This window comes from Scomber japonicus, chromosome 14 (genome assembly GCF_027409825.1).
Source record: "Scomber japonicus isolate fScoJap1 chromosome 14, fScoJap1.pri, whole genome shotgun sequence".
Lineage (NCBI taxonomy): Eukaryota > Metazoa > Chordata > Actinopteri > Scombriformes > Scombridae > Scomber > Scomber japonicus.
This window is the reverse complement of record NC_070591.1, coordinates 31423961-31436891: the sequence shown is the minus strand read 5'-3', so window position 1 is coordinate 31436891 and position 12931 is coordinate 31423961. Positions and strand designations below refer to the sequence as shown.

General features: G+C 39.4%; 1 protein-coding gene across 1 annotated transcript; it reads right to left on the bottom strand.

Moving 5' to 3' along the window:
* Nucleotides 1-874: 874 nt before the first annotated feature.
* On the bottom strand, nucleotides 875-11863 carry si:dkey-191g9.5 (rap1 GTPase-GDP dissociation stimulator 1). Its single transcript, XM_053332999.1, has 12 exons — nucleotides 11836-11863; nucleotides 11223-11348; nucleotides 9550-9678; nucleotides 8841-8966; nucleotides 7102-7245; nucleotides 6302-6433; nucleotides 5307-5441; nucleotides 5061-5186; nucleotides 3802-3941; nucleotides 3565-3691; nucleotides 2320-2448; nucleotides 875-1002 (listed from the first exon to the last, which is right to left on the bottom strand). Exons 1-12 carry the CDS (start codon nucleotides 11846-11848, stop codon nucleotides 875-877), a joined length of 1455 nt encoding a protein of 484 aa, XP_053188974.1. The 5' UTR covers nucleotides 11849-11863.
* Between the last annotated feature and the right edge of the window lie 1068 nt (nucleotides 11864-12931).

The window sequence follows — 12931 nt, the reverse complement described above, 5'->3', positions numbered from 1 at the left end:
CTTGCCTTTTAGTGCCATTGCTCAGTCAGTATTTTCCTTTCTGTTCCAGTTTACTCATACTTATTGTAGTCAGTGAAAGTGAAACAGGCTTGAGAGGACAGTGAAATACTGCTGTTTAGACTGCTGTTTAGTTATTCTGTAACTTGGTGACATTTGTACATTTCAAATATATTTATCATGTTTTAACTTAGAATTTTTGGCCTTTATTTAGTTTTTTCTAATTCTTCTTTTTCACAGTCAAACAACATATACCACATTGCATTTAACTACACATTTTGTTTGTGTTATGACTAATAAACATTTATATCCTTGAATTCTTATTCCTAAAACCAACTCAACATTTCCATTTGCACACAAGAAATATCAAAATCTACATAAGTGCTCCCCAGAAGATGAACCCTATCCACTTTAAAGACTTGATGAACCTTCATTAGCACAACCCTCGATCCGGAATGTTAACCTTGTACACTGGATGTCTTATCTCAGATATTATTGCAATGAACATTGTTCAGCACATTTAGTGCTCCAAATTTAATGAACCCCTCTGATTTCAATGACCGCATGGCCTCTACTGTAGGCCCACACATTTTCAACTTCACTTCTGAAAACTGTAAAAACTGATGAATTGTTATTCTATTGTTTGTGCTTTCGGCATATGTTGTAGCATCTAGGGGCTACCATTATGGAAATCACCTCTGTGTAATGTAATGAGTTATTGCAATAAAACAAGTGACATTTTAGAATTGCACCCAATTACTTAGTATCTCTGCAGTAATACCATTTGAGTTAAAGTACATAATTGAATAAAATGGATAAATCCATACAGTAGATGAGATCCTTTGCTCAGCCAGTGATGTTGCTTCAGTATGCTGGTTTAGCTGGTTTCACCAAGAATGGCCAGTATGGAGCTGGCCTGCGAGGCAAGTTTAGTGCTGTTATGATCTGTCATTTTACTGAGGCTTTCCTTCATATTCACAGAGTCCAAATCCTGCTTCATCACACCTAGAGCAGACAGGAATGGTAAGAGGAAGAGAGAAAAGTGTGAGATGGATTGCAATCAGTGGTGGAAGCAGATACAATATAGTCATCTCATGAGTATTCCCTGAACATCTGTGTGTGTATGAATAATATTATTAGTTCAACATGCTATAGAGGCAGTGTCTCATAACTGTAGAAGTAGCTTGTAGTGTAGTGTCTACATCTACTGGACCTAACGCAACATCACAGCTGACACCTGTATCTGTTCAAATGTGATAAACTGCAATCTGCCAAATGGCCACTAGATGCTGGTTTCAAAAAACCTGAAATCTATTTACAAAGTCTCAAGTTCTCTCTCAAGTCAGTAAGAGAGATGATGTTGGGATGTCAATAGTTCATTTCACTTCTTTTTAAGGTGTCTTTGTTGCCATTTTAAACATATTTTTTAACATTTCTAGCAGGTTTATTTGTGTGATTTTAAAGAAAGGTCCACATTGTTTCAATGATATTCACATGCTCAAATGTACATTGAAAGAGTTTTAGTCACTGTAGTTGTTCTTTCTATCCATACAGGCCAACAAAAGATAGAAGTGATGGGAGACAAAATCCACAGTCCTCATTCTGTATAAAAAATGATTCTACTGCTTAGCTGAAGCTAATACTTTACCGTCTGATATAGACACATCAAGTAGGTATCTTCCAAAGTCTTTTGTACGTGTTGCACATGTCAAAATACAGATCTGCTTTAATTAGTATTTGAAGCGGCATAGTTTCAGACTGAGTTAAGGCAAGACAGTGTGGATCTTGTTTACCTGTAACTTTGGAACTGAACTTCTGTAGTTTTATTTTGCACCAAACTCATCCCTTATACTTTAAGTCACTAGTGGTCATTTTGGAAAATGGAAAAGAGTTTCCAGTAAGAATCCAATCTCATGAAAAGATCATGTGACATTTATCAGGCTGAAACAAGCAACTTACAAAATGCTTTAGCAGTTGATAGTGTTTACTGAATCTTGGAACCCAATGACAAAATGTTTAAGAGGTTTATGATAAGAATACAAAAATGTTCATGCAATAGTTTCTAAAATAAGGAATAATAGTGGAGGGAACAGGGACTACTTGTCCAAGCTTTTGACATGTACTGTAGATCTGTGATGTGCCATCCTGGTTAGATCTTCACTTAATAATTCATGCCTCCTACTAATATATTTCCTGACATTGTTTTGGAACTTTATGTGCCACTGTAAAACTTTCAGCTGGATTTCTTTTCACACATGCTGCTGATGTTTTGGGTCTGGATCAATTCAGAATGCATGTGTGATGTAAAACCAAAACACATACTGGAGTTAGCCAGGCTGCAGATGAGACCTAATGCACTGAATTTGACTTCGACCACACCAGCAGGATCCTCCAACATCGTCTTCAGCATGGGCAGCAACTCAGCCTCCCTAAATGGATCCTTCATAGACTCTGCAGTATTCACACACACCCACAAACACACACACATACACACACACACACACACACACACACACACACACACACACACAAATGCACAGGTAAACACAAACATATTCAAGAAAAGTTTTTGCTTTCCCTTGCAATGTTTTTGTGTTCATACTAAAGAAGAAAATACTCTCTTCACATCATCCATCACAATAATGGACTAGAAACAAACAACTTACATACAACTTGTCTGAATTCTTCTTCTGGCTAATACATATACAACATTTTTTCAAGTCTACCTTAGACACAAGCTGTATGTTTGATCCAGCCCTTAATGACCAGAAGAGGTTGAAACTCAAATAACACTTGTAGTATAAAGACCAACTTCATTTCTTTCTTTATTTCATCAATGAAAATCTGTCAATCTCATGGTTGGTCAGAGATGTTTATCAGACAGCTTATTTATTTACTTATTTACTACTATGTGCATAGCCTATTTTTAATGGAGGCTGAGTCAAAATCCACAGAGCAGATCAAGCTGGATCAAGTGTAACTACATACCTACTGGTCCACAGTAGAAGCATAAAAATCAAGGAAAATTACCAAATCAACAAAATTTGAGCAGTTCAACAAAATCGGGCCGTTCAGTTGTGCTGCTACAGCAGAAATTACGGTAGCATAAAGGCACTCTTTTTGATTTGATTGGGCTGCCGTAATTACTGTATTAACAGTGCAACATAATTTAAAAGGTGGATTGCTTACACAGAGTCAATATGCAGAGCTTATCTTGATGGGGTAGTATCAAGGAGGGAGCAAAACCACAGTGCACCCATACACGCCCAGTGGGATCCCAGACCGAAAAATGGATTTCAGTGACTTCAGGGCCCTTATTTATCAAGACTAGTAAAATCAGTTTTAACTGGAGAACATGTTTGGTCCCACTTTTAGGCCTTGCAGTGGAAATATTTGTCCACTAACCCTTAACCTAGAACTCCCAGGATTTAGAATAGCCGCAGAGAAAACTGTTACACTCTTAATGTGAGGCAGGAGTCATGTCAATTCTAGTCAAGGTTGAGAGTGATTCTGACATGCTTGATAAATTAGGACCATTAGACTAAAGATAGTATCTGAAACTCCTACCAATGTCAATGGCAGAGGCTATCGCCAGGGCAACCAGGGCCTCATTCTGCATGATGACATGCTCACTTGTTGCCATAGAAATAAGGTGCCGAATCCCATCAGCTTTTGTTACAGCATCGACAACTTCCTGTCAGAGAGAGGATATAAAGCCATTACACATGTTCAGTTTGTGAGTTTACGCACATTCAGTACATTTCAAGTCTAATGTTAACTGTCAGATCAGGACGAGTGACTCACAGTACTGCGGCTGTGTCGGATGAGTGCAGCCAATAGGCGACTGGCTTCTCCCCGGACTCCTGCATGGTCTTTGGCTTCACACCACTCCATGATCCGAGCTAGCAGCGTGGCATCTTTCCCCAGCACCAGGGCTGCATCCTCTGACACACAGAACATAATAGAGCATGGGCATAACCACACATTTTTGGAGGGTTCGTGCCCCCCCATACTGACAAAACACCAATCTGTCACCCCAATATACAGTAGAAAATATTTTCAACGCTGTCTTTTTATGAACCCTGTCAAGAGATATGTTGACACGTTATTTCCTATTTTTCATCCATTTATTTCCATTTTTAAAGAAAATGTAAGTGTCGTCATATTGGCTTTCTGGTGCCAGAAGTGATGAGAATCATATTAAAAGAGAGCATAGAGTTGGGGAGGAGTTACCCAGGTGCACCACCATAGTAGCGACTTGTCAATCATAAGGTAGCCACACCGTAAAGCATACCCTGCTTTATCATCTATTTTACTCTAAATGGAGCCATAATTTACAAAATGAACATCATTCTGTATTAAAGAGGACTTGAAACCAGTGGTTGAGACCATAAACTTACTGAGATAATAAATCAAGTGAGAAGTAAGATGATTTCCCCATGGACTTCTATACACATGTACTTCTTTTTTACCCCTGCTGGCCATTCTCTTTCTCTCCTTTATTTTCTCCTTCTGCTGGCCATTAGATAGCTTTTAGCTGTTATGCTGCACACAACTGGAACAAACTACCAGCAGAACTGAAATCAGCCCCAACAGTGAACATTTTTAAATCCAGTTTAAAAACACTTCTCTTCTCCTGTGCTGATGATTGAGCTCTTTTAAAGCACTTTACATTTTAATCTTTCATTTGCGCTCTATGTCCCTTTAATGACTTTAAAGCAAATCATTATTTTATGCTGCAATCTTATATTTAATGCTCTATTCTAGCATTTTATTTCTCTCTTTCTATTTTTCTGTACTTTGTTTTTATTATTAGTGTGTGTGTGTGTGTGTGTGTGTGTGTGTGGGGGGGGGGGGGGGGGGGGGGCTAATTGTATGTTTTAATGTTTCTCAAATTACATGTTTTTCTGTTTTATGTAAAGCACATTGAGTTGCCATTGTGTATGAAATATGCTATATAAATAAAACTGCCTTGCCTTGCCTTCACTAAACTGTGAGAGATCAGTTCAAAGAACATGTAATATTTAAAAAAAAACAAACAACAAACAAACACACACACTCACCTTGTCCATCCACCATCATACGCAGTGTACCCAACAGTTTAAACTGAACTGGTGGCATGTCAGAGCGCAGCAGGGTCTTTATCCTCTCAGTCACACCATCTTCCAGCATCCGCACTTTGTTGGTGGCTAGAAGACAAAGACATAATTCATTTTAAATAATCTTTTTTTTCTTTCTAATTATTGTTTTTAAGAAGTTTCACATGGCATTAATGGAATTATAGCTCTATTGTTTCCTTTGATCATTACCAGGAATGGCAAGGTTTCTGAGCGCGCTCAGTCCGGCATGTTGCACAGATACATCTCCTTCATCAACATGCTGCTCCAACAAGGTCAGGATGTGAGGAACCACACCGAGGTCCAGCATCTTCACACAGTTACTGTCTGACAGAAGTACAGCAGGACAATGCTGTTACACACTGGCAAAGTCACTTTAAAAACCTGATGCACCTTAAAACTGTGGCTGCAATGTTTCATCACTTCACACAATTCTAATGTTTACCATCTACAAACAATATTATCATTACAATTAGTGAAGGGATATTTGTATCCATACTCACGTCCAACTATCTTGTTCTTGCCTGTATAATATTCAGTATATCTACTAACTTTAAGAAATTTTTATTCAGCATTTTTATCATTTACACCCCCAGTTACAGTCAGCTAGAGCTGTGTGTTGAAGACAACATCTTAGTGTTTAAATTAGTCAGATTGCAGTTCCACTAATGGTCACACGATGTAGGCATGCACACATTAACCTGTCAGGGGTCCCTTGGGCAAAAATGAAGGCCCCTGTTCAACACATTTCCTCCCACTCTTTGCAGTATAAACACACTGGAATATGACCTGGTCTCAATGTTCATTTGATTTACACAGATCCATTACGAATTAGCCACATATGCAAAAAGGTCTTTCGAAACTCACCACTCTTTAACACTCCAGGTCACGTAAGACCAACTCTATGAACAGAAGCCAAATGATTAATAGCCACTTTTGGGACTCCTAATGTTTGTGGAGCAGTCACCTACTTTATCCCTACACAGCAGCCTTAGCTGTAAGAAAACTATGTTGAAATTAACAGGGAAAAATGTTTTGCAGTGTGTTTGCTTGATTGACAGGTGTCTCAGTCTATTTCATTCAGCTGTGATGGTGGCTGCTTGTTTGTCTCACATAAGCTCCACGAAGACAACACACCTCACAGAAGTTGTTTTACAGTCTTTGGTCCCTTCTGACAAATATCTCACCATTCCTGGCAAAGTTGGCGATGGCCAGGGCTCCAGACAACTGCAGCTGAGTGTTGGAGCTCTGCAGCCAGGATAGAACATCTTGATACACCAGGCCTGACCCCTCAGCAAAACACTTCTGCATAGACTCATCTGACACACACACACACACACACACACACACACACACACACACACACACACACACACACACACACAGACACACAGACACACACATACAGATGAAAAAAACATGTTTATGGTGTATTCAGACATATAGACATAATCATAGGGAACACAAGAGTACAGCAATTATTATTATGCTAGAAGAGATCCAAAGAGGCAAAAATGATGTGTAAGATGAAAATGTTAAATGTCTCTGCTAGTATATATGTAGAGGCTGCAGTCAACAGCTGCAACTTCTGAATCAGCCAATGCATTCCCCTAGATGTTCATGTGCCTGTAGAATAGAAAGCACCTTCACTAAACTACATGGAGACTGGGATGCCTCTGTTTCCAGCACGGATACCTTAACACAATGCCATTCTCAGGCATGATCATATTGAGTAATGTTAGATATGTACATGCACGGTTTTGACCATACTCAGAAAGATTGATGTGTTGTGTGATAATGTTGACTAATGATGACAGGGGACCATCATCACTCTCACAACCGTGCAGTAGACACCACTAAGAGGATAGTGCATGGCATGGTTTAAGGAAAGGCAAGTAAGGAAGTTAATGACCAATACAGATTTGTTGCTGTAAGCACTATAAGCACATTCAGAGATGTCAAACAAAGTCCCACCTGCATCACTCACCTCCTAAAAGTAGTGACACTATGAGGTTGGAGGCAATCTTGATGCTGCAGAGGTCATGGGGGTCCGAACCTCCTTGTAGGCCCCGAATCATCTCTGATAATGCCTCTGGTACTCCTGACTCTGCGAACTGCAGCTTCAATGAGTCTGGTGGTAAAATAGAACCCGGTAAAGTTTTTTTTCAATAATCACTAAGTGGTAAATGTACACTTACATAGCACCTTTCTAGTCTTCCTATCACTCAAAGTATACATTACATTCCAATATTCACCCATTCACACACATTCATACATTAATGGAAGAGATTGCCATGCAAGGTGCCAACCTGCTCATCAGGAACAGAATCTGATGCATTCAGATATGCTCACATATCTCCTGAGCCACAGCCACCCACTTCAAAGCAAAATGGAAAAACTAAGATTTTGATTTTCATGTGATAGTTTATTGTATTATGTAGAAATGAAAAGGCTTAGTACTGTGTCCACCGATGAAAACAAATTATTTCATATGAGAATCTTAATACTAAATGATTTTTACATTTTAATTTCATTTTAATTTCAAAATGAATCTTACAGCTGTTCTGGAGTTTTCAATCTAATCACTTGTGCAGATGGAGTTGCCCTGCTATAACTTTAAATGCAGTCTTCAGTCTACTGCCAGACTGATTCATTTTCTTTGTGAATGAAGCAACAGCACAGTTGCCTTTTAAGATAATAATGTGCATCTTTGATCTCTAAATATTAGAACCGTGCATACCTCTATTTCTTGATATTTATTTATTATTATGACATAATAAATTCAGTTGAGACAAATAAAAATAAAAAAAGCAAAAAGATATATCCGTTTATACAGAAATCCAGCAAGTTAAATGTCTGCCAATTTAATGGTGTAAAAATCAACAATTTTTCCATAATTCCTGTAACAATAGGTTGCTCCCTGTCTCCAGAGAAGCCTTAGCTCAAACCATCCATTGACCAACCCCATTTAATTTATTATTTTTTTAAGTATATTTTTGGGGGCTTTTTGCCTTTAATGTACAGGTTAGTAGAGAGAGACAGGAAACTGGAGGCAGAGAGGGGGGAATGACATGCAGGATAGGACCGCTCGGTGCGGGATTTGAACCGGGGTCGCCTGCAGCGAGGACTATAGCCTCAACACATGGGGCAGGTGCTCTACCCACTGAACTATGCTCTTCCCGAAACCCATTTGATTTAATAATATGCATTACATATCACTCTATGCTGATGATATTTTATTATTTGTCCAAAATTATAATATTTGGGGGGAGGAGGGTCCTCTTCCTCATCTTTTCTAAAGGCTTCAGGTTTCAGCACTGAGGTTTGTTAAAAATTAGTCACAAAGTAACACACTTGCAAAAATCCTACATAAATGCAATATTATAATGAAACAGTCCTGCTTATTGATTTATAATATTATCCGCAATGTACAAGCAAAGATATAAAATAAGCAGATACATGCATGTTACTTCCCCCTGAGCCAGGTTGTAAAACTAGGTAGGCAAAACACTAAGGCAAAATTTCTGATGGCTGAATATATATCAATGTTGCTAAATCTTAACTCTATTTGTCCATCTCTTAGCACAATACTGACTTCATTCATCCAAACCTGAGAGGTTTGAAAACTGACCTAAGCTGAAATATCAAATCATGCTTAATGAAGCCAGACTTCCATCAGTAAGTCTTCCCTTTCCCATGCAGCCTCCTTCCTGGAGCAGGTCTTACCACTCTCGCCCAGTGAGCCCAGTATTTCCAGGATAACATGTCGGCGTTCAGCATCAGGTGCCTGTTTCAGCTGAAAGGTCAGTACATCTGCCACCTCCAGCTCTGACAGAGCCTCCCTCGCAGAGTCTGCAAAAACAGGGGTCTATAACTATAGACAGTGTAGGAGTTTACTAAATATCCTGACTACCAGCTGACATCTACAGGCCATATAACATAGCAGCTTTTTGAAAAGATTCATTTTATTGATAAGGGTTTAACTAACTATTACAGTACTGGCATTAAAAAAAGTGGTTTCCTCTGTTCTTTTGGGAGAAGGTTTGGTTCTCCTTTATTATGACAATTGCCAATTGACAAATACAGTAGCACTGAACTATGACTAAAGTCAGATCTGTATTTTGTTTGTTTGTGCTTCCCAGTGCTTCCTCATAGCTTTTTATACGAACTGTTTCAAAATGTTGGGGCATCACACAAGTGATATTAGGTGTGCGTTAATGTTTACTGTACCTTCATACCTTTGAGCAATACAGAGTTTATGCTTTATATGACTGAGGAAGGAAATACAGGAGAACACATGGAGAACATGCAAACACAACACAAAGATGATCAAGAATGTCATTGGTCATGACATACTGAGACAATGTGATGCCCTTAGGAAATCATAGTTTATTAGTAATTATCTCTTTAATAGTTATGATTATTCAATAATTACCTATGTCAGCCAGGTTACAGAGGGCCAGCAGGCAGACGTTTACAAGGGGGTCATTGTTCGGATACTCCCTCATGATGGACACCAGTCTGGGGATTACACCACTCTGAACCAACTGGTCTTGTTGGTATGCTGGGTGGGAGAGAGGTGAGAGAGTATGGAAGTGATCAAAGATATAGTAACAGATAAAGACTGATGACTGACCAGAAGTAAAGGAAAGCACATTAGGTTAACTCTGTCCCTTCAGTTAAAGGGAGGCATTTCCATCTCTTTCAAAACTCTATGTGTAGTTCAAGACTAAGTAGGTCACAATAGGTCAACAAGCCTTGGGTGTGCATGTGCAATGTGTTCATCTATTGTCTGAAGTAGTGCAATGCCCACTCTAAATGTGCCTGTTTGGACTGGAGCGATTGGTCTCTGGTATTGCTGCTTCAACGCATATAAAATGAATACCATTGATGTGAACTGTGAATGTGTATCAACAACATCACAGAGACTAATATTCTATTATCACATGTTAAGTTCTGTAACTGTGTATCAGAGAGATTTTGTCAAAATGTTTGTTTATTTTCTATGGTTACAGTTTGGACCATGTGAGCTTTGTGCTTATATGGCACATGGTTGTATGGTAGCCCATTGACACTGGTTTTAAACTGCCTGTTGGAAATAGCCTGAGAGTCTGTCCGTTCTCTGTCTACTTTTCTCCATGAAAGAAAAAAAAAACATGAAAAAACTGAGCCGATACTAAAAGTGATGTGAGAACATTGTTCTTTGCATGTTTTTTCAAAGCTTATTAATGCTGAATGTGTTTGTCCAAATTGCTTTAAATTTAACACCAAATTCCAAACTGGGTCCTCTAACAATGCATCCGTCAGGTGTGAAGGATTGGTTGAACGGTTCTTGAGCTATGTGAAAGACATACAAACATACAGACAGACAGAGATTCCTTTCTTTAGAGATTTGGGGGATACAGCCATGTCTCAGCATCCTAAATTCAATAATGTGCTGGTCACTTGTTTAGGTTGCATTCAGACATTCTTCTGAACTCACAAATGTCCAGTTGATTCACCAGAAATAGTTCCAGAACAACTAACACAAACTTGAGTACCAATAATACTCTGTTGGTAAACTGGGAAAAGTTGGACAACTGGCAAATGCAACAGATTGGTGCTAAATTATATAATATACAATTATATATATATATATATAATATAAAGTTTGTTAATATCAACTGATGTTACTAGCTTGAGTCACTCCCACAGAGCCCTTGGAGGGTTGACCTCATGATGGTGGTGGGGATTCTCTGAGAGAAAGTAAACAAGGGCAATTTGGTATCATAGAATCACACATGGGCAACAGCTGTGTCACTAAACCTCTGGCATAAGAAAGAAGCCAGTAATCCTCACCATGATCTCATTGGTTTACTGTAAATACACTCAGATACTAAATTAAAGTGTCAATGATAATAGCATGCAATTAATAGTATCCTAGCATAAAATGATCATCTAACTTTTGAGAATCATGAACACAGTATGTAAGTAAGTAATTAAAACTGAACAAAGGCTTGTCATCTGTCACTCTCTGTACTCTTCAAAAGAACAGTCTCTGCCTCATCAGCACACTGTTCATCATCAGTAAACCTTGCTGACTGAGCCAGAACTGTCACACCAACTCACAGTTGTCAAAGCAGATGCGTCCAATGGCCCTGCCGGTGTTCAGCAGCATCTCCTGGTTATTGCTGTTCAGATGAGGAACCAGCACCTTCACAAGGCCCGCCTCAATGCATGGCTCCCTGACTGTGGCTACAACACACAAAGGATACGATTTAACCCCTGGAACTGCCTTAAATGGCCCCTTAAAGACCCTGTTCAGGTCCCGTTTAAGACATTTACAAATACTCTGTCATGAATAATAATTTGGCATGTTATTTTCCACAAAAATGTACAATGATTTTAATAATTCTTAAAATGAAATCTCCTCCTTCTCCCTCATTCAACAATCCAGAATTTATAAATATGCAAATATTTCATATATGAAACAAGGTGCTGGAAACAAGGTGTCTCCAGCTTCACTGAAATACCTCCAGTGCAAGGTGTATGTGCACTGGAGGTTTACACACAAACTGGAAACTGGACCACAATTGGCTCATAACTAGTAGTGATGACACAAATTATGCTCATAAGTGCACATATTAAGCACAAAGAAAGTTCCCTTCTTCAGCAGATGAATGTGAGAACAGACTTCTGTTGTTATCATCGTTATTATTTTGATGTTATAGTGGTATCCTACCTTCTCGAGCCATCTCTGCCACCACTAGAGCCACCTGGCAGCTCAGGTTGCTTTTCTTCTGTAAAGCTTGAGCAAATGTGGGCAGAATCCCACTTTTGGCAATCTCCACTGCAGCACCCTTCTCTGTGGACACACACACACACACACACACACACACACACACACACACACACACACACACACACACACACACACACACACACACACACACACACACACACACCATTTCATAATGTCAACAATGTAGGAATAGGCAATTACAGAATGTACTAGAAATATGTAAAGTCGTTTGTTGGGGGGGGGGGGGGGGGGGTTCTTGTGACTTACTTTTTTCCAGCAATGCAGCTAACACTGCATCCAAATGAGGCTTGAGCTCCTCCTCAATCAGTTCTGTACTCACAGTGATGGCCTTTATTGCCTCACTCAGAGAGTCTGCAATACACACATAAACATACACCATCAGCTGCAGCAGCAACAGTAAGAATAAGAGGAGGAGACACAACAATACACACACACACACACACACACACACACACACACACACACACACACACACACACACACACACACACACTCACACACACGCAGATACATTGTGAGGAAAGACCTGCAGATGGTAATCACCTTGGCTAATCTGCTGTAAGTCGAATGAAAATAACCTGAGTGGCTGAGTGGAGGGGGCTATCAGGCTGATACACAGCCTGCCACGTCAGGAACTAACCCTTATGTCCTTCTGTTCTGTGTGTGTGTGTGTGTGTGTGTGTGCATGTGTGTGGCCATGTGTATGTATTCATGTGCTCCATGTGCGTTTGACAAGAAGGCAGGCAACTAATTTACTAATCAGTCCCACAGAGTACTGCAAGGGAGTCCCCAGAGTGATTATTACAGCTGCCACAACTGCACTGCATGTCTCCCCACAAACACATACACACGCACAATATCTATATTAACATGCATACAGGAGGCGGACACACAACAGTGATGGCTGCACAATGTAATCCAGTACAACAGTCCTGCAATAAATCCCATCATTGAAGTTTATGTTTAGTGGTGGTTATGATATCAGACAGCTGTAGATTCAACTCAAGGGTCATTA